The sequence below is a fragment of the Sphaeramia orbicularis genome, chromosome 10, assembly GCF_902148855.1.
Source record: "Sphaeramia orbicularis chromosome 10, fSphaOr1.1, whole genome shotgun sequence".
Lineage (NCBI taxonomy): Eukaryota > Metazoa > Chordata > Actinopteri > Kurtiformes > Apogonidae > Sphaeramia > Sphaeramia orbicularis.
In genome coordinates, this window is record NC_043966.1 from 30249400 (window position 1) to 30272290 (window position 22891).

At 40.4% G+C, this 22891-nt stretch overlaps 2 protein-coding genes across 13 annotated transcripts in view; both read left to right on the top strand.

The window, feature by feature from the left end:
- Positions 1-9274, top strand: part of LOC115427462 (dual specificity protein kinase CLK4-like) — a 27065-nt gene extending 17791 nt beyond the window's left edge. Inside the window, exons 1-13 of one of the 3 annotated variants that reach the window (XM_030146032.1) lie at positions 2249-2398; positions 3522-3682; positions 5139-5370; positions 6012-6114; positions 6435-6501; positions 6590-6706; positions 6817-6983; positions 7071-7165; positions 7254-7383; positions 7460-7542; positions 7627-7706; positions 7872-7962; positions 8451-9274. In XM_030146032.1, coding sequence (XP_030001892.1) covers positions 3522-3682; positions 5139-5370; positions 6012-6114; positions 6435-6501; positions 6590-6706; positions 6817-6983; positions 7071-7165; positions 7254-7383; positions 7460-7542; positions 7627-7706; positions 7872-7962; positions 8451-8708 — 1584 coding nt within the window. In that variant the 5' untranslated portion in view covers positions 2249-2398 and the 3' untranslated portion in view covers positions 8709-9274. Of the gene's footprint in view, positions 1-2248; positions 2399-3499; positions 3683-5138; positions 5371-6011; positions 6115-6434; positions 6502-6589; positions 6707-6816; positions 6984-7070; positions 7166-7253; positions 7384-7459; positions 7543-7626; positions 7707-7871; positions 7963-8450 lie in introns of those variants that run through there. The other 2 variants (XM_030146033.1, XM_030146034.1) reach the window with 2 other exon arrangements.
- Positions 9275-9940: 666 nt separating this feature from the next.
- The window catches only part of LOC115427461 (collagen alpha-1(XXIII) chain-like), a 140612-nt gene continuing 127661 nt past the window's right edge, over positions 9941-22891 (top strand). For all 10 annotated transcript variants that reach the window (XM_030146022.1, XM_030146027.1, XM_030146028.1 and 7 more), the window contains exons 1-2: positions 9941-10539; positions 11070-11139. In XM_030146022.1, the coding sequence (XP_030001882.1) occupies positions 10249-10539; positions 11070-11139 (361 nt within the window). In that variant the 5' untranslated portion in view covers positions 9941-10248. The remainder of the gene's footprint in view (positions 10540-11069; positions 11140-22891) is intronic.

The following is a 22891-nucleotide window of genomic DNA, read 5'->3' on the forward strand; positions in this document are numbered from 1 at the left end:
GCAAATCAGAGTTTATTACTTTAGGTTACAATCTAGATAAGATACATAATAATAATAATAATAATAATAATAATAATAATAATAATAATTATTATTATTATTATTATTATTATTATTATTATTAAATAAATAAAGAGGTAGAGCTATAAATAACATCATTATCAACATAATACTATTAGAATTTATATCTATTATTCCTGTTTCCCTCAGAAAAATGCAAAGAGCCTTGTTGCACTCTCCCATTTTATCATCTCTGCCTAATATTCCTTTTAAACTCCATCTCTGCACTAATATATTTATCTTGTCACGTAAATCCTCCCTCATTGCATTATATTTCTTACACTTTATGACAACATGCTCTACATTTTCGAATTCATTACACATATCACATTTATCTGAAATGCACTTGGCCATTAAAAACATTGTTGTTCTTAATCTTGTATGTCCCAACCTAATTCTTGCCACTGCTTCATCCTTCAACTCACTAAAGTTCTTATATAGCCCCCTGAGACCCAGTAAGTAAAAGTTTGGGTTTTTTTTGCATTAAATAATTGCCTTGATTGGAAACAGTATGATGCCACAGCTTTTTTTTTTTGTTTGTTTGTTTTTTGTTTGTAAAAAAAATTATTTAGTGAAATGTCCTTTGCAGCGGACAGCTTTGGTTATTTTTGTTGTTTTTTTTTTGGGTTTTTTTTGTTAAATTAAGCTGTGAAACTCTTTCCCACTACAGAGGACAAAAATGCATTGTTGGGTCTCAGGAGGCTTTTTATACAATTAATAAATATATCAGATGAAACTCATTGCATTTTTTAAAACAACTGAATCGTATTTTGTGATGTAAATCATGTTAGTTTTGTAAGACTTCCTACAGTACTAAAACACAGATAGATACTGTATAAAAATGCAGAATAAATACGACTTTTTAACCTAATTGTGCATGTTTTCTTTGGTCTTGATAGAAGCATAAACTTCCATGATTTGAATGCAATCAAATGAAAATTTGTTATTTTTTTAAAGCCCAGAGATTCAATTTCAGTTCAATTCAGTTATTATCATTGTGTATTCTGAAAGTCAGAATCGAACTGGAAAAGAAAGCTTTCAAATGTTCTGCTCCCACGGCATGGAATACAGAGGAAGGTAAAGATAAATGACATGGTCTCTTTGCATACATTCATAGTAACTTTAAATGAATGGGAAAATGATAACTATGGTTGTAGATGTTTTTCTGATTGATTGAATTGGGTTCTGGTTTGAGATGCTTTTGAAGAATATTGGTGATTACACTTTTTAGTACATTTTCAATTATTAGGGGGTTGTCTCATATGTAAGTTTGTATTATTGAGTTTTATTTTGTGTTTTATTTACATTTTAGTGTGGATGTATGACTGAAATTTCTATTCTTCTGTAACATTCTGCAGCTGCCCAATTTTCCTGGCTAAATAAAGGTTTAAAAAAAAAAATCCAAAATACTTTAATTGTTCCCAGGGGGCCCACAGGGTAGTGAACAAGAACCACGATGAGATGAGATGAACGAACATCTGTGCAAATATAAATGTCAGTGTTGTCATAATAATGAGATGAAATTGGCTTGTCAGTGCAAAACAACTGTGTGGTGTAGGTGAAATAAGTAACTACAAAATTTAGTGCACCACAGGTGAGAAAGTAATTTTAGAAATCTAGTAATAAAAATTGAAATAGAAACATAACTGTGCATTTATTACTAAGTGAAAACTTGTGCAAAGTGATCAGCATCATTAAGGTGATTATTATTATGCAGTATGTAAACACTTGAGTGTGTGTGTGTATATATATATATATATATATATATATATATATATATATATATATATATATATATATATATATGTGTGTGTGTGTGTGTGTGTGTGTGTGTGTGTGTGTATGTATATGTGTGTGTGTGTGTGTACATATATAAATATATATATATATATATATATATATATATATATATATATATATATATATATATATATGAACGGCTCCATGCAGTCTGTGGTGATGTTTCTGTACAGTTGCGCCTGTTTTTTATATACTTTATTTAGAACAATACAGTTTACATGACAAATACAGACTTTTCAGAACAATCATACAAAGTGATCAGTCGCAATAGAAGTCATTATATAAACACTCAAATGTAATCATGTGTACAGTTGCTCCTGAAAGGCTGAGATCATGGCGTAAACGATTCAAATACCACATGAGTGGGCGTTGTTGTTGTAAGTTACGTCATTGAGTTTTAAAGAACATTCTGTCGCATTCTCGAGAAGTTCGCCATCTTTGACGTCGAACGGTCACAGACATTTTCTAGTGTGGGTGATTATTTTCTCCACACACGCGTGAAAGTTACTTTTGTGAGTCCTTTAATTGTTAAACGAAGGTAAGCCCTCTCTCTTGGACTGCTTATTGCCGCTTTATATCGTGTATTTCGTTAATGCTTACAACCACTTAGCCAGTTAGCTTAGCTCTTCTCGAAACTCGACGGCTCGACAACATGGCAGTCATTTGTTAGCAAGTTAGCTTCTTTATATTCTGCTCCTGCTGACAGCCTAAGATACCTTTATATAGACATGATTTTGTTTACTCCCCTTAGTCTATACTGTAATCACTGATATATTAAACGCTAAATGATTGAGCTAAGCTTTGCGACGAGGCCAAAAATGTAAATGTTAAACGTATGTTTGTCTTGTCCTTCTCACGGGCCTTTAGCGTTGAAGCCAGAGTTAACAGTTAACGTACCGATGTGGGTTTATCTGTTGACTTTTGGTCTATATACTACGTTTAACGTAGACAACATATAAACACAACGCGATGTTGTGTTACCTGGTGTTAATCTCTTGGTAATCCCCCTTGCATCCATGTAAATCCGACTCTGTTGGCTGTAAACATGTAGCTGTTAAAGGCCTGTTGGCAGCCGCTGCATGTCTTACTTTGTGCACTGACAGAGTTATCGTTAACTAACCAGTTATGTAAGAGAACGACCGTTAATGGTTTGAAATGCCTGTTAAAGATCTAAATTATTTTCTATTAAAGTTGAAAATTTATTAATAAAGTAGAAATGGGGTTTCCGCTGGACAACATTGCTTATGGATTGTCTTTACAGTAGTCGATTACTTGGTTGCAGTCATCGGAAAGCGTTAACCAACCTTCTGTTATCGATTACGGCCGTAATAGATGTAGCGTTAAAGTGTGAAACTCTTGCTAATAATTGTTCATATGTTACAAGGTAAACTATAATATATAATATAATTTATAAATGAAGTCATTGCACGGTGATGGTCAGTCTGTTAATTTGTAAGTTTAATACTATGTCTCCTTTTCGAGTTGGCTGCAGCCTCTGTAAATGTAAGTTAATGGGTCTAGGTGAACGGGGAGGGGCCTGTCTTAAAATGGTGTACTGTCTAATGCTGTCGCTGAGCCCGTGTCTAAACATTATTTCATGTGATTTGTGAGGATATAATTTGAGATGATGTGATTTGTATCTGTTCTCGCTTGTTTTTCAGATGCGCCACGCCAAGCGAATGCGCTCTCCGTGTGTCTGGCTTGATGAGTACAGCTGGGAAGAGAGAATGGAGTGTCGTAAACGAAGAAAACGAGATTCGCACAGCAGTGAAAGAGAAAATAAGGCCCGAAGAACTCAACGTCACCACAGAAACAATGAGGGGTGAATATCTGTTACTAGTTGTTTATCTAATGTCAGACCTTTGATAAGGTTTTGGGGTAGCCATATGTCTTTCAATGCAATGACATATTTAGACTTCTTGACACATTGATGAAAATGTCATGGAAAATACTGAATAAAGGTATGCAAAACATAATTGTATGTAAGTATGCAAAATGCACAGAGACAAAATTGATCTAAGGTGAAACTGGGCCTCAGTATTAAACTCAAAGTGTGACAACTTCAAAAATACGAGCCTTACTTCGGCAACTCTCTTCTACTCCAACTCGACAGAGTAAATGGTAACTAAATGCATTCATATGACAGTATTTAACATTTCTGTGGGAAAAGAGAAGCATTTCAAGCCTCTGTGTTGGGCCATGAATTGGAACAGTATAGTCACTTCTGAACAATAAGTATTAACATCTGTCACTTCACATATTTAAGCCCCTACATGGATGAATGGTAATTACAAAAGTTTTAAGCAATTGAAAAAACAAACCAAAACTAAACACTGTCTCTGGAATGTGTTTTGTTATTTTTTAGCTTTTACATGGTGAGAGATAAGTTTCACCAAGATATAAAGTCAAATTGAGTGTAGTGTAAATGTGTTCTGCAAACCGAGCATTTGTGAGCACGCATCGTGACTCATGGGGTTACATTAGATGTTCCAGATCTGCTCTAATTTTAATTCTGTAGAGAGGCAGACTTCTTCCTCGAAGTAAAATGATACCACCAGGGTGCTAGGGCCCTAGGGATTTTTTGGTCTTTTTTAGATGCTAAGGTGCTAACATTGGGTGTTGGGTGGGTGATTGGCAACACTGAAGACCGATGCCACATCCTGTTGAGGAAACAACAGGATGCTTAAATTAAACAGCTGGTAGAAGGCTAAAAGAATTTTAATGTGAGGTATATTTGAGGCTTCCCAAGAGATCTGGACCTTAGATTTGAGAGAAATAGGGCTATGGTGTAGAGTCACAGATCATTTTACGCATCATCAGATTGTGTTGAAAAGCTTTCAACAGCTTTCAGTGGCTCGCGCCTAAATTCTGCCATGTGGCCGTCAGTCAAGAAACAAGCATCTGTGACAAGATGGGTTGCCAGCAACTGTATAATTCTTCAAACTTTGCAAATGTAATGTTACATCTTGGCTTTGGTATACATATAAAAGTACTATATTTGTAGTGTTAATCTGTTTTCATAAAATACCTTCTTAATGGCAGCTTCTCATTGAACAGGATGTTTGAGTTTAGTGGCTGTAAATCAGTATGTTGCTAATTACAAATGTTACATAAAAGGCTTAAGATCGAGTGTCAAGGAATAGGCGGACCATTAGCACCATCATATCCTTATTCCCTTTCAGAGCGTGATCATTTGGTACCAACTCACCAAGGCTTTCGACTCCCTGTTTCTGATTTTGTGTGTCTGTTTTTTTTTTTTCTTTTTTTCTTCTCCTTAGGCACTACCTGGAGAGCCGGAGTTTGAACCAGAGGCTGGGCTCTCGGGAACAACAGACTCGGGAACGCAGTTTGGACATGGCCTGTGAGGAGGATAGCCGAGAAGGCACCTGCAAGGACAGAGATCGTGATTGGCACCATTACAGCAAGTCATCTGGCCGCAGCAGACGAAGCAGTCGCAGGAACAGAGACAGAAGACGCAGGCGTAGCCATTCTCACCATGGGTCATCCTCGGTACGAGAGCCTCCTTTTCCCTTTTTGCCCCCCACCCTTTTCCTGTCTATACCACCAAAACCAAAGGGTCATTATCTCTGGTGTTTAGCCAATGCTTAACACCTATCTTTGTCTCTCTGTATCTCTGTGTGTCCTACTCCTCACTATTAAGCATGACTTCCAGTAATGAAAAGTAAGGGGCTAAGGGGTTCAGGAAGTAGGGGATTGTTAGTGTTTTTATAGATGTGGAAGAGAAGAGTGATCATAGTGGGCTGTTATGGGACGTGATCGTAAAGAATAACGTATAGAAAGAGTTACAAAAAAATCTACATTTACAAAGACTGTAATCAATCAAGTTCAGTTTTTTTTCTGTACTACTCTGAGAAAGTCTCTCATCTGAAAATTTTGTTGCCATGTTTTTCTTCTGTAACACACACTATGTGGTGGCTGGCGCCCAATTTCTCTGACGGGGCTGAATTTGAATTTGCTGCTCCGTCCATTCGCCTGGCGGTGTTACTGAACGGGCCGAATCTGTCCACCCCTACACCTCCCCCCCTTGGCCTGGTTGAATGAATGACGATGTCGCATTGTGGTGGCCTGGTGCTGGCTGACTGACTGATGGGTTATTGATGTGATGGCGGAATGCGGCTGTTCCGGTGCAGAGGAGGAGCCATCACCGCAGGAGCAGGAAAAGATCCAGGAGTGTTGAGGATGATGACGAGGGTCACCTCATCTATCACAGTGGAGACATGCTCAGAGCGAGATGTATAGAATATAAACTTTTTTTCTACTGTTGTTCACACTTTGTCTCTCTCACTCTCTTGTTGTCTGGTTTTGTATTTCCAAACATTAACTTAGAAGATGAAGTATTTGGGCCAGTAGACATAATTTTTTTTTTGGCTAGAAATTGCTTGTCAGTGTAACATATTTAGCATTGAGTTGTATGCCAGTGGTCTCTGTTCAGAAGTCTGTTATAGTAATGTAGCTAAACAGAGCCATGTAACATCAGGCAGTGAACCAGCCAAAGGACAGTGTTTCACTTTGTCAGTGCTGTGTTTGTAACTTCAGCTCTCTATTTTCTGTAGACGAGATTGTGTGTACTCTAGGAGAGGGTGCCTTTGGGAAGGTCGTTGAATGCATTGATCACTCTAAGTAAGTATTAATAAGTAAATATTCCATTGAGCTTAATCTGTTATTTTCTTTGTATTTTTTGATTAATAATGACTTTCTTTTGTTTCAGTGATGGGGCTCGAGTAGCTCTGAAGATCATTAAAAATATAGACCGCTACCGTGAGGCAGCGATGTCTGAGGTAGAGGTGCTAGAAAACTTGAAGTCTCTCGACACTGATAAAAGATTGTAAGTAACCACATGCCACATAAACCTGCTCATCCAGCAATTAAATGATCCAGCAATTAAATGATGATCATCATGCCTTAACTTGCATCCCTGTGCCTTTTTCTTTTCAGTGCGTGTGTTCACATGCTGGACTGGTTTGACTACCATGGCCATGTTTGTATAGCTTTTGAGCTGCTTGGCCTCAGCACCTATGACTTCCTCAAGGAAAACAACTTTCAGCCTTTCCCCATTGAACACATCAGACACATGGCGTACCAGATTATCCGAGCAGTTCGATGTGAGTGGAACACACAAGTACACAGACACTATGGCAAGTTTTAAAATGGAGTTTAGAGGAAACAGACTTTATGTGTTTCTCTTTCAGTCCTGCATAAGAACAAGTTGACACATACAGACCTGAAGCCAGAGAATATTCTCTTTATTAATTCAGACTATTATATGGAGTATAACCCTGAAATGGTAAGTTTTGCCTGTGTAAAAACAGGGTCAGAATTCCTAGACTACAGGTTTATACCAGCAGCTGTTTAAGTAGTCATTGTCCTTTCAGAAACGGGATGAACGAACATTGAAGAACCCAGACGTGAAAATTGTGGACTTCGGTAATGCCACATATGAACATGAGCACCATACATCTGTTGTGTCCACACGACACTACCGTGCTCCTGAGGTTATCTTAGGTAAGTGACTCTTTAAGCGCTGCGCTGAAGCTTTAAATACATTCTTAGGTTGTAAACATTCATCTTTCTCCCTCAGATCTGGGTTGGGATCATTCCTGTGATGTCTGGAGTGTAGGCTGTATACTCATTGAGTATTATCTTGGGTCTACTCTCTTCCAGGTGAGTGGCTGATCATAGGTTGAGTGTTAATGTCTGAAATTAGTATTAAAATAGATTTATTCAAATTTGTGTTCATTTTTTCAGACACATGACAGTAAAGAACACCTTGCTATGATGGAGCGAGTCCTGGGCCCCATCCCCACAAACCTCCTGCAAAAAACTAAGTAAGACATACTGTTGTCATCAGTTATCATTCTGAGATAAAGATCAATACAAGAGAATCAGTTTACAGTCATGTAGTAGGATCCTCACGACAGTCCCACCTCATAAAGTTCACTGAATCATTGCTTTGTGATCATAAATTCTGACAATCAGTGACTGTTGCACAGGAAACGGCGGTATATTCACCGGGGCAGACTGGACTGGGACCCACACAGCTCTTCTGGGAGATATGTTAGAAAACACTGCAAACCTCTCAAGGTAGGTTCAGCAGCACTGGATGCACTCCAGTAGTTTGAGCAGGTCATTTCCCACAAAAGGGATAAACACAACTTTCAAAACACTCAAGTTCACATACTGAAATATTTCAACTAGTGTGGATGTTTCCAGCTTCTTCATGTCGTAGTTGGTGATGGTTAATCATAGTTGCATATGATGGTGAAGTTCATGACAAACGTTTACATTAAAACTGGCCACAGTTCTTCATACTCAACTGCATTGTCAAGCTACAATACAGAACATCTGGTGTGTGTATGTTCTTTTATTGCAGGAAAAATTTTGTTGAAACTGATCTGCTGTGTTTTTTTTTTGGAAGCACTGAAAACAAATATTTCCCAATTGAATGCAGTTTTCTTTTTTAATGTTATGATCAGTTGCAACTGTTACCTTAGATGTGTCATATTTTTGATGTTTTGACAACTACTGTAAATTTTCTGAATAAAAATTACATTTCCTCCCTGTCCCTTCAGCATTACATGTCATGTCAGGGTGAAGCCCATCAGCAGCTGTTTGACCTCATGGGGAAGATGATGGAGTATGACCCAGCCAAGCGCCTCAGTCTGGATCAGGCTCTTAGACATCCATTCTTCTCCTGCTACTACAAGACCACCAGCACCACCACCAGCCGCAGCCGCAGCAGCAGTAGACACAGTAGCAGTAGGAAAAGTAGTAGTACTGGTAGCAGCAGCAGCCGCAGTAGACACAACAGTAACAGCAAAAAAGACTGAACTGTGAATGTGTCGTCTCCATTCGGGCCTGGCTGTCACCATGATGTTCATCATGGCTCTGGGCACCAGCCTCAACTCTCAGCCTGACTCTCCAGGAGAGGTGTCCACCTGCTGACTGTATCAGTCCACTGCCCTCCTCTGCTGTGTGCTGTCTAGTCCTGCATCCATGGCTTATGGTCTCATCTTTTGTACATTTGATGTAATGAGTCCTCCCAGATGTACTGTATTTATTTACCAGTGTAATTTAAATTGTAGCCTCTGAAAAGATGTCGAGCTGTCTTTTTTTTTTCTCTCTCTCTCTTTTTAAACTAATGTGTAATCTCAGTTTGTCCATGCTGTGTCCACTGCCAAGTGGCTAATCCATAACACCACAAATACTTTCATCTGTATTTGACTCACCAGTATTTATTTGTACAGCATTATAGGTGTAAAAAAAAAAAAAAAAAAAAAAAGAACTACTGTTGTGGGCAGAAAATCCTTGTACATAGATTTTGTTCAGATGTTTTTTTCCACTGTAACGTTTACAGAATTGTGTACATTTTCTCAATAAACTTGAATTTACATCATCACTGTCCTGCTTGTATGTATACTGTAATGTGTGGAGTTAGTAGTCCAACTGTCCATCAGGTGGCAGTCATGAGCTGTGGTAACAGTGGTGATCTGTAGTGGATGACCCCCTGAAGTGGCCCAGGGTGGGCAGCACAGACCCCCTGTAGACAATGGTGGAAAGGTAGTTCATTAGTATTGAGGAAAAACCTTTAATTCTCCGGGAACAATAAGACTAATCAGATATTTAATATGATAAGTTATAATAAGTAATTCAACATCAAAGTGGGCTTTATCAAGTGTATTTAAGCTGAATAGAAACGCTGGGATGTAACTGGTGAACATCCGTGTATTCATGTCTGGGAGAGGTTTTTTTTTTTTTTTTTTTCTGTAATGGAAAACATCTTCAATACACGGCGCCGTCCGTGGACAACATACACATGTGTGATCTCCCACTGCTCAGACTCCAGTTATTTAAAGTATTTCAGCCTAAATTCCCTCATTAATGAACATCTTGTTATGTGTGTTTGGACATGGTGGACTGAGGTGTTACCAAATGCAGGTTGTCAGTGAACGCATCCTCTGCTACACCAAACAAACAATCACCGTGGGCTCACAGCTGTCAATCTGCAGCCTCCCACGTGGTCAGTGGGGCGGGCGCATCTCAACCAGTTGGATGTGCAACTTTTAGGGAGGCAGACAGTTGTACTCATTGGTAGTTGCACTTGCACATCCATGTAGGATACTCTCGAACAGGAAACAACAACCTACAAGTCGCGAGGCGCCTGTTCTCGGGTGGGCATCCACATCTCTGCGGTGCGCACTGCTGCTCCCACACTCACTCCAGCCCTCTGTCCACACTGAAGCTGGCTGGCGTTCATGCGTAAAGGAACTGCACAGTGCCATCCTTCTCTTTTTGCGGCAGACAGATATCCAACCAGCACATTTTGGTTACTTTTTGTTCATCAGGAAAACTTTAAAGCAGGATTTGACCATGGATACAAACGGCGACTCTGTGGGGGGAAGGAAAGTGTGTCAGTGCGCCCCAAAGTCCGTGGCTCAGCGGTGGCTGCCGGGGTTACCCGTGGCTCTGTGCTTGCTGATGTCCCTCAGCTCCATCACTGTGTGTCTGCTGATGAGCTTCAAGACCTACCAGCTGGAAAACCGGCTGCAGATGGAGATGCAAAAGATGTCCATCTTTCATCCACCGCACATGGCTTTTCTAAACCAGGATGGGAGCCTTATTCCAGAGCTGAGCACTTCAATAGGAAAACTAGTGGAAGAGGTACACAGAGTTTTGTTAATATACATTCCATCACTTCTACTGTATATCTAGACACTATTTATGAACCTCCGACGGACTTGTGCGTAATCTGCGCCTGGTCCATTCACTCCAGTGAAATCTACAAAAGCACAGGCGTTTTTGTGTAATCTTATCCTAATTATTGGTCCTAAAATCAGTCCCCCTAAATGCATGACTTTAGGGATCAACCATGCATGCATCTGGCCAATTAGTTTGCAGTTAAAGCTCTTTATAGGGTGACATAACCACTGATGATAGACGCCAACCTATAATTTTATCTTGTGGAAAAGAAATTAGAATAAAATGAGTTTCCTTTGAGCTGCATGTGGTTGAAAGGTCACCATCTAAGAAAATATAATTGTTTATATGCACATTAAACCACTAGCTTTTTTTTTTCTGTTCTGGTTTGTGATTTATATTTATTCACATTTGACTGAACACAGGCAATTTGTTTTACTTTGTCGATAATGTGCACCAGATTTCTAATCCCGGGTTTGGTTGTGTTTCTGCAGAAAGTGGTGGTCATGATGCCAAAACTGAGGACAGCGAGGGACGTCAGCCCAGAGTGCTCCTGTCCTCCAGGTATGTCAGTCTGCTTCTAGTAGACACAACACACTCAAACTGTACGCTGAGTTATTACTGCTGAAGCTGCCTCTGACTCCCCACTAGCCTTCCTGTACTTTAACACTGTATGTTTATGTGTGTGAGTGTGTTTTTGTGTGTGTGGGGGATTACGGCCCCTTAAGCCAGTGAAGGGCCCATACTGTGACAGCAGGGCTCAACACTCAGCAGCTCAGTGGGGTCGAGACATCCACTCTGAGCCCTGCAGCCGTGTACCAGTGGGGGGATGCTCACTTTAGGGGACGGAGCAGCCGTGTGCCAACGTTGACCACATTTGTCTTGTGGTGTTCATTACAGAGCTTGTGATAGTTTCTGGGTGGAGAACAGTATGTGATCCACATCATGGTCCCCCTTATTGGCAGTGAATAAAGAAAGGAAAGGTGGCATTATTTGTATTTGATGTGTTTAGTTCGTGAGTATCAGCTGTGGAGGTAATGGTTTAGACATAGAAAATAAAAACTGTGCACATCCTATGACTAAGCAGCGACAGGATGTGCATGTTTTTTTATTGAAGCTGGCATTCATTACATTCTAGTTTTAAAATTACACCTCAAGTCGAATCTTGCTGTTTTAGTTTGAAACAGAAGACGGCATGCACATATTTATGTCCTTAATTTTTTTTTTTTTTTTGCGAAGGTAAGGTTTTGAAGATCCTTATCTGAAGATTTGGGGAATTTCCTTCCCTGGCTCTTGTTCTTTCTTTTCTTTTTATCTCTGGGTGTGAATAGCCCCCGCAACAATACGAACAGGTGAAAGCGTTCACAAGTGGAATTTCTGGCTTGTTTTCAACACATTCTGTTTTCCGTCTGAAGTTTTGCTGTGCCAGGATAGCCTGGCTCTGTCTGGTTGGTCAGTGAAGTTTGTGTTAGTGTTTGTTGTTTGCATTGGATACAACAGGACCAAAGCCGGTGACACTGTTAAAACAAGCTGTTGTCCCACTTTCCACATTCATCCATAAAACCTGTTGACTCAAGTGATGGCAGAGTCACTGTTCACTAGGTCGTGCTGTTAATCCTTGAATAATGAAGTCATTGATTAGATTAGATTATTGTATCAGATGTTTCACCATATGTTCCTCTTAATTTTTTTAAACTGCTGTAAAATTAGGCGGTTTAGACACTGAAAAACAAAGCCTCCGCAAAAATTCAGATGTGTATTTTAAATCCTCTCCACAGTTTCTGGTCTTAAAATATGATGTTTTGTTTTTAGCGAAACAAAAGCCTATTCTGTTTATTGCGGCTTTGATGCAACAAAATGCCTGTGGACATGCTTTTTTTTGTTTTTCTGACTCCCCAGTTAGATTACTCAATAGTGACTTGTTAACATTTCTCCATCGAATGTGTTTATTTCTAAAGAGTCTCTTAGTTGATAAACTTGCTGTGTGTTTTTCTGTTTGGGGTGTGTTTCTGTGCATATGTGGTATATGTGGACTTTAGTCAAATGTGCCTCCATGTGTACATCCCATCCTCGGTGGGTCGGTACACAGACTGGATCGTGGTCCCATGTGGCTGTGTGTGTGGGGGGTGTATGTGTCTGAGTTTCTGTCCTTGATCCTTTGAGGAGCCGACAGAGGCACCTCTCTCAACACGACACTGTAAGAAGAGCCTCTCCCCTCCCTTTAGCACCAACTCTGCCATCTGAAACCTGAATCTCTCACCAACAGGATCATAGGCCAAGGTATTTCTGCCTGTATGTGGGTGTGAGACACAACCACACGCAGCATGACCAGCATTCGTGCTATTAAAGCTATGCCCTCCACATTGGGGCGCTCACCTTTCAGTGTTCATGAAGACAGGAGCCCAACAGGGGGCAGCATTTCTGCAGCAGCACAGGCCATGATGATGTTAGAGTTTTCATTGGCATTTCTGACTAAAATGACTCTCCTCTGATTAAAAAAATGTAAGTACTTTAAAGGCACAGCTGTCTGGTGCAGTCATTTGTGGAGACACACAGATACTGTTTGTAAAGTATGTGATCCCAGGGACGTTTATCTGTCACAGAGGCAGCTTTGTGACACTTTTATGCTCAAAGATACGACGGGCCAGCAGTCGTTACGGCCTCGACAAAACTATGTCACAGAGTACGACTGCTTACAAGCTTCAGGTGTTTGCAATTAACACCCGCCTGTTCCCTCAACAGACACACAACATGTACTCGCAGACAAACGTACACACACATTCATTATTTACACATGAACACAACACATTTATGGTGCCTCGACTAATTAAAACCATGTGAGGCCTCTATGTGTCCTGTGTAGAGGGAGTGTATTGTCATCTCCGCACTTTGCATTTAAAGCCTGTTTAACAGGTCTGATACCGACCAGGGGGCGTACAGTCTGCCCACACTTGGGCACAGACCCAAAAACAAATCTCAGCCAGACACACCCACTCATGTTACTTCTCAAAGACAAGATGTTAGAACAATGCAGTCAACCATGAACCCTTTTCAGTGCATTTGGATGAAGTCTGAAACAAGAGGTTATGTAAATCTGATTGTTTGTTTAACTTATGATGTACATCCTCACATATGTGTCTTAAAGCTATAATATCTAACATTAAAATATTTAACCCATAAAGACCCAAACATCCATAGCTGACCACAACCATCTACTGGTGTAATCTGTTTAATACCTGTTGATCCACTAATCATAGCAATCCATGTAAATAATTGGTGTAAAATGCAGTTTGTCATCTTTTCATGGTCATCAGATATGACCCATTTGGACATGGAAATGTGGAAACACTGTCATCTTCTACAACACTGATTCACCAGTAAAATAGAGTTTGATCAATGACAGTGGATGAAAATGCTTGGTTTATGTTCAGTTAATGTTATATTTAGCTGAAAAAGTCACTTTTTCTGCAGTTTTCTCTGTTTTTGATATAATAACCCTCAAGTTTGATCTGAGCTTTTATGAACATCTACATCATCAGTAAATTAAATACAGGAAAATACCTGATTTATACTGATAAAATACAAAATGCAGAAGATGATATTATAAATAAAAGCTGATAAATCACGTAAGAAAGGTTAGATATAGAGAAAATTTCCTTTCTGAACTGACATAAAAGTAGCACTGGGTCTTTATGGTTTAATATCGGTTATCTGTGTGCTCAACAATGTTTGAAATAATGTTCCAATTTAGAGAAATATGTAATTGTAATCAATGTAATAGTCTGCTTCAGTGATGACATATCCCTTTTAGTAACATTAGGTTTAACATTTCTTGCAACCATATCAGAAAGAAATAAGTCACTAATATAATATGAATAAAAAGCTAATACATACATAATACAGTAAACATAGTTTCTGCCTGACTGACATCAGATTCATTTTCAGTGGTGATGTAACTCCCGTGATGGTTTTTATGTATATTTATTTATTTTTAAATGAGACACTCCTGCAGAAATTATATGTTTTGTGTTCTTGTGTGTTTATGTGAAGTTTATCTTGGAGTTGTATTGTACTGGGAGCTGGTCATTTGTGGACATTAACAGATGGAGCTAGAGTTGCAGCTGTGGAAGAGCTGAAGAGATGCAATAAAGAACTCAGGGGAGCGCACAAGGATCGACTTGGAAAAAGGATTTATCCTCTACATACGAATCAGTGAACAGACTTTTGACCAGGTCCACTACAGTCAGTAGCTTACAGTTATAGGTAATAGTTAATCTAGTCTCCCAGTACAAAACTCCACAGATGCACACAAGCATGCACCAATCTTACATCTTGAACCTTTAACTGATATTTATGACCGAGTGCCTTCAGTCGGTGCGGGCATGTAGGCCTTTGGTGTTAGTGTATACGAGGGCAAGAGGTCGGACCACTGGCTGTGTGGTCAGATCCATTTCCATCAGATAAGAGCTCATTAACACAATGAGTGGGAACACAGACCTGTGTTTGTGTGTATTGGTTTAATTAAGAAGGCATGCTCACAGCTGGGCGCTTTGACGCATTTAACACGTACACATGCAGTCAATAGCATATCTGTGAAAAGTTGTGTCTGCCTTGTGCCTTCATTTTGCGTGAAGCCCATCAACAGTCTGCTGATGTAAACTGTCTGGGAAACAGCGTCTCACCCAGGAGGCAGAGGGGAGGCTGCACGCCGCTCCCCTTACTCAGCTTCCTGCTCTCCTACCTGCAGGAGGAGACGGGGGAAGCCGGTTCTACGGAGACGGAGACCCGGAATGGGGCCAACACCCCCCAGGGCTGCGTTAGTTTTTAAAGCCATAATAAATGAGACAGGAAGCTTGCAGCTACTTATACAATCTATCGCCACAGGAAGAACACATAGGCTGTATGAGATCCATTAATGACCATTTTAAAACAATGAATGGAGGAAATTTGTTTTCTTAAGCAGTCTCATTTTAGATTCGTTCCACCGTAGCTTGGAGCTGTAGGCAGTTTCTTTAAGTATTAAAATGCTGGAGCGTTGAACATAAATACTCTGTGTGTGTCTGTCTCTGCTTTCATATACATGTCTATTTCTCTGTGTATATGCTTGCCCCCATGTGTTTCGTGCATGTATGTTTGTTTTGATGTCTGCGGGCATATGTTTTTAGTGTTTGACTCCCAGTGACTGACAGTATTGCTTGAACACCGCAGTGTAAGAAGTCGCTTATGAAGAGGGTATCCTGTGGCAGAAAGTCCAGGTGGCTTATTACATTATGCTGCAGGGAGGAGGATATTTTAAACCAGGGAAGAAAATATACAATTTTGAAAATACAAAATACTTTTTATCCCGCTGCTGTGCACGGGCAAGTACGACGTGGTGTCTTTGCATGCACATCCATACTCAGATTTCCAATCACTGGAGTCTGGAGGGTGTTTTCTGCTGTGTAAATCTCTTTCCGCTTCAGTAGTTGGGAGTGAAATCCTCCTCCTCACAGCCAGTCCACTTGCAGAATTATGTTTCTCCAGCAGTTAATGTGACATGAGTTAAATTCACAGGTTTAATCAGTAGATTCAGACTTCTTCAGTTATGATTTAGTAATAATGATTGTTTTACTGGTCATTTTTGCTTTATGTTGGACAATATAATAAAGGCAGCAGCTTAATGCCTCCCCCCTACATTCCCCTCTAGCCTGCTTTTTTATTTACTGCTACATCACCTACTGCAGATCTCATCATCGTATAGACAGCAGCTCTAAAGTACACTCTTCTATGCTCGTGTCCTTACGTTGCTTTTATCCTTTGCTTTTATTCCCTCTGGGCAGTGTTACAGCGGGAATAAAAATGAGTGACTCTTCTTGATATCTTGTTCTTATTTGGAAGATGATCTTGGAAGGAGAGTGTGCTCAGTTTATTTGTAGAAGGAGAGGGGAATGCACTTGGAAAGCTGAAGATATTTAGTTTGGAGATGGTTGTGTCTATGTCGTTGAGGTCACAGGCTGAGTAAGCAGGTCGTAGGTTACGGTTCAAGACATGCCCTTGGATGAATGGAATAACTTCTACAGGTGTGTATCTGTACAGTTATTAGTTGTATGTGTGTGTGTGTGTGTGTGTGTGTGTGTGTATTGCCCTCTTGACCATCAGTTTGCACACATGTACGCTATATGCACACTCACCCACCCACACACAAACCACATCCAGCCCCCTCACCCGCTCTGTCTCTCATCAGCCTTCTTATTAAAGTTAGCTTTGTGAAACCACAGTGTTTAACAGCAGGGCCGACATTTTTCCTTTTAAAAAATAAACAGCTGGACACAAGCCGGCCAGTCGGCAGTCCATGAAGGGCCATGGGGACCTCAGGAACACATCGAGTGGCTTAAGGGCCAGGTGCCAGGCGACAAATCTGAACATGTCGAGAACCCATACATCAGCCAAGAGGAGCTTCCTCAACAGACAGGGATGTAGTTACAACAACGTACTGATAAACACTTCTGGATGCAATTATCTATTGACATAATATCGCATAAGCTGTCAGAACTGACTGAGATCATTTAAAGCAGGAAATGATGTGGTATTTATTTGAAGGACTTTACCTCCATGTGTTCATATTTAAGCTTTGTATTATAGGTCATCGCCTCCTGGCTAGCGGTTTCCAAAAGGAGCCAACTATTGAGCAACAGGGCCTGTTTATATTTACATCATTGTCTTTTCCAGGCTTTTCACTGAACTGAGGAAGTTCTGTTTATGAGGCTGAGTTTTCTCATGCTCTATGTATCTCCATATCAGTGTTGCTAGGATACAAATACAGGAAATATACCTTTACACACCTCTGACAGCCTGGGCAACATGGGCCTGGTTAATCTGTTTCTTATTATCACAGGTAGATAGAACTGTAATACAGCTGAAAAACATGAGCTCTACACAGTATTAAGGAGTATTTGTAATATAATACACAGAAACATTAAGTTTATCAATTGTTAATTGTGAAAGTCTTGTCTGATACAATATAAACTAATAATCTGACAAATAGCAAATGCAGATAGCGCTTTTATTTTGTGTTTGTTGTGGGTTTTTTTTCCTCAGTTTAGTGCCAGGAAAACAAATAAATCTTCATTATAAAAAAGTTACTGAACTGTTTTAAAGTTTGTAAGGCTTTCATCACAGTGTCATTAAAATGACAACAAATTCACTCATACGATTTTATGAAACAGCCATGAAAAAAACATAACAGATAAACATCAGCAGCTGCCATCTGTAAAAGGGCATCTTATTTGCCAAAAGCCAGTGTCAGTCAACAATGCAGACGGTCGACCCATATATTTGTGCATCCCTATTGTTAATATTTTACAACCATAAAATAAATAACTCTTCAAAAGGTTCATTCCAAAATGAGATATCCATCATTAGAAAACACATGACTTCAAAGTAAAACACAATTTAACAGAATATCTGAGTCGCTGATCTTCATACAGTTATGCATTGTCTGATGCATGAGATTTCAAAACACCATTTGTTTTCAGCAGACCAGTGTGCATCAAAAGCACACAGTGGTGTGTTAAACCACAGAGACATAAGTCATTTCTTCAGCCTTGGATTGATCTAAGGGCATCACCACAGAATCATTCGTGGTGTTTCTGGAGCCACAGAATCTGTTAACTTGTTACAAGACAGATGGCCTGTAAAGGGTTATAACGTAATGTGAAACAGTACTTTTTTTGTTTGTAATTGTTTGAATATGACTTTGTATTCTAGACTTATATTGAAAAAAAAAATGTTTGCCTTGAGTGAAGCAAAGAGGAGCGATCAGTTCCAGAGCTAGCACCGCTAAAATTAATTATAAAACTGTGCAGACTTCACTGTTACCTTTAAAAGCTTTAACTAGTAGTGTCACGAGCTATTAAATAATAAGAGATGGAGTAAGAGCTGATCTACTCTAAGAGAAAGGGAGGCAGGAAAGAGCGTACGGAGCAGAGCTGAGCAGACACAGCGCTAAATGTGGAACCGATTATGATGTTTTCTTTAATTATCACAAGTGGCAGGTGACAAGGTGAATAGGCTTTTAATGGGGGAGCAGAAAAACTATTTAACACCGCCATGTGGCCTCTGGCTGGCTGGCAACACCGAGGTTAAATGATCCCCTGCTGCTCTACAGTGTGTGCCTTTTCGTGTTTACAGACATACAGCTGCGATTGCATCAGCAGTGAAGATGTCCAACATGGATCATCAGTATCAGTCTTTTAGATGGCATTTACAATCCAGTTAGTCCACCAGGAATGTAGCATGCTGAATCCAGCTGTGGAACGGGACTCACGCAAACGCTCCTGGATTTATTAGACAGATAGCATCTCTGGACGTGAACCCAGACAAAAGGGAGGCAGAGATGGTTCAGAGGTTATCGCTGACTCCCTCCCTTCCTCCCAGATATACAGTAGAATGAGCAATCAAGGTGTCTTTCCTAGGAGCCGTGGGGGCGTTCGGAGGTGTGAAGCAGGGCTCGGAGGATCCAGATGGTCTCACTGTGCCGAACACGCTCCTGCATAGTGTAAAAGCTCCTTGACAAGCTCGTCACTCTCCCAGCACCTCTTTAATGAGACCTGAGCTCGTAAAACTGGGCCTGAAACCTTTGAACGAGCCCTGAGCATCACTGTTCCATGTTATTCTGTCATAACAGGGAGGCGAGGGCAGAAGGGAGTGGAGCGCAGGAAAACTCTCAACAACTTAACACCAGCATACAGGGATGGGTGTATTTACAAGTGGCACGCCTGCTTTCTCTCTCAGTTTGACCTTTGTCTCCATCTTACTATTTTTGTCTCTTATTTTTATCCTCCTTCTACTCTTCTATCTTGTCTATATTTGTGATTTGCGGACTGTATATAGTAAGTCTGTGGTGTCTGGATGTCCCCAGGCTGTTGCGTTTCCACAGTGGGTCACTCTGTCCGCTCTATGTATATATTAACCTCAAGTTCAGCCAGGGTTGAGGCAGGGGCGCAGATGGCTATCAGCCGTACTGTAAACAGACAATGAAGAGATGCAGAGGGTGTGTGAGTCCTGCAGGTGTGTCTATCCAACAAGCTAAATCCCTGGTTGTGTAGCTGCCAGAAGCAGCAGCAATTACAAGCAGATTTGTTTTGCTGAGGCAGAGAAACTTAGTAGTAGACCACAGGCAACAGAAGTTACAACTCGACTGTGGTATGAGACATTTGGAAGGCTGACCGTGTAATTATAGATTTGCATTTTTATTAAAAGGAGCTATTTATCACAGGAGGTTTCGGTCACTTTTTTTGAGGAAGTTAGAAAAAGACACTGACACAATCAAGTTTTAAACCTCAAATGTTGAAAGTTACCCAAGCAAAACACACAGTTGTTCAGCTCTCATGTTTACGGTCGTATGTTACACGCCTTAAGCTTAACATTAAACCACAGCGACTGCATTTAAACTATCAGGTTCATTTTATCTGAAACGACTTGCCAAAGCCATTGACGGGTCATTTCACACCGCTGAAGTTTCCCTGACACTGATTTGTGGATTTTGCAAGGAGTCATTTCCGAGCAGCGCGGATATCTGAACGCAATTACAATCGTATAACGCTGAAATGACCCTGTCTCGATGGATCAGCTGCTCGGCCAGAGCTTATGTGGAGATCTCGACGTGTATGTGTGAATGAATATTTGCACATACATCTCCGTGCATGCATGCCAGCAGTTGTCTCAGCATTTTTATCGCCAGTTTTGCAGGCGGATGTTGCAGTGACAGTGTGATAATGGCTGCTAAGTAAGTGTTAATGAGTGCACAGTGGTGGACACACACCATGACTTACTGCCATTAAATTGAAACACTTGGTTTCTGTCAGGAATAGTGACACTGCTGGTGCTGAGGCGCAGATGGGAGGGGTGGTAGGGAGGGGGAAATAAAGAAACTGAGTGCACTGAAATATACTGCACATGTTGAAACCTCTTTTTTTTATCAGCATTCCATCTGTTTTTTAGATATTGAGCAAACTTGTGCGCATTCTTACTGCTGAGTGTGTATGTTCGGGACTTCATGTTGGCTCACCTCGTGTGCATGTGCATGTGTTTTCTGTGTCAGCACGACCATGTGTGTTTCTACAGTTCTGCATACCACCCAACAGTCCATCTCCATTGCCAGCCTCTATAGGGACGTCTTATCTGCATACTTGCTGTTCCACTCAGAATCGTAATAAAGTGAGTCCTGAGTGCATTTTCAGAGCCAGGAGAGTATATCACAGATGTCCACTCAGCTCAAGTTACAGCCGAATATTTGGGTTGAACATGTGGACAATCTATCAGGTCCTCCATCTCTCTTTCCTCTCATTCTCTCATTTTCTGTCCGACTACATTTTCTACGACTTTCCCTTCCGTGTTTATCCTTTCCCTGTTTTCTTTTCCGACCTTTCCTTAAACATCTGGTCTCCTTCATACAAATGCAGCTCCTCTACATACTGAAGGTGGTGAAGACTCTGATGTAGTTGGATGTTGGATGTTGCATGTGTTTGTTTGTGTCTCATACAAGCTAAATGACGCTGTGGTTCAGGAGCTTTAGCCGTGGCCCACATCAAGAAGAAGAGCACTGCTGTGAGCAAACAAAGGCTCAGACATATGTACACATATAAACACACATTGAAACCTACACCCGGAGACAGACACATACACACCTTTTTATTGTGCTGTGTTTTATTTGGTGTAAATACTTCTTGAATCCAGGTGCTGAGGTGCACTTTAGGTACAAGGAAGGCCATTTTTGGGTCTTGTTTATTTACTTGGAGTATTTTCTCATGCCCATGTGGTTTTGATTGTGTGATTTGGAACTAGGACAAAGACGGGGATGAACAGTGAGAGTGGGGAAAGTGAGACGACAGCAGGAGAGAGTGTCAAAGGGAATCATGTGTGCAATCCCGATGAATTAAAATACAGGAACTCAAGCGTACACATGGACTTCAGTGTCATGGTATGTTTTTGTTAGTCACTTTGAAATGTTCTACATCATGTATCAGTGCCGTTATTACGACACTATCTTGGCATACGCTGCTTCTTATGTTGCTCTGAGCCCCTGAGTCCCTTCTAAACTCTAAACAATGAGTTTAGCTGTTTAAAGCCAGGATTAAACCAAAAAGGTATGTATACTCAGCTATATCAGCCCAGATTGGCCCCTTAAAATGGGAAACTTGTTTATAATACACAATGGGCCAATAAGGAGACATCATTAAACATGTTGTTGTGAGTCACAGCCAAACCACCAGTGTAAAGTACTTCTCTAATGGTGTTTTAATTGGGAGAATTGGGGTTAATCTGTGTTAATCAGATTTGTACAATAAAGTTGAGCAAATCTGAGAGGATAATTAACATTTTGTTTGTCACAGACGTCAAGATGAGAGGTCATATTTCTGGTGTATGGTGTAACTTTTCATCTTTGAGCACAGATTTGTTAGCTGCTTTGACTGTTTTTATATGCCAAGCTCTGAACAATCCCACTCTAACCACAACTCGCTGATTTACGACAGAGTGCTCCAGCGAACACTCTTGATCGTGAGTTATCTGGGCTTTTATTCTACATGGTTTTAGACATTTGTGATGTTACTGCAGCCACCGATCTACCCATAATCCATTTTACTGCACTAGTGAAAAACATTCAGATTACTTATTCATGGCCTAACGCTTCTTTGCATTTCTGTCTGCCCACACTGAAACACAAAACACACACGAGACTCATCTCCGGCATTTTGACTTATGATTTTTTGAAGCCAGAAAAATCCCCTGAAGACCTTAATTATTGTAATTCACAAAAAAAAAAAAAAAAAAAAAAAATCCTATCCAACTACAGGCTACTGAAGTTGTTTACCAAACAGATGTTAAGGAGACATCTTTCCTGGCACTGAACATCTTGTTTATTTATTTGCAGCAGATGTTTGGATCTCGCTAGAGAGACACGACAATTTGTCTGGTATGCCAATTAATTTGTAAGACAGATTCACTGATTTTAACTGACCTCATTACCTCTGAACTCTTAACTCTGAACTTGTCTCGTTTGCTTTTCAATGTGAAACAGACAACAGTAAATGGAGCATGAGTACCCAGATGCTTATCAAGCCTGTGCAGGATTTTTGCTAGGTACATATCTGAATGTCTGATTTTATGTGCATTTATATGAGCGTGCATCCATTTGTGGACATGAAACCTAAGGCATTGCTCGGGTAAGAAGCATTCTGCAGGAGGAATAAAATAGACAGAAGGGGTGACTGTTGGAGATCAGAGGGGTATGGGAGGTGGGAAAGCAGTGTGTATGTGTGGACCCCAAGCAAACAAG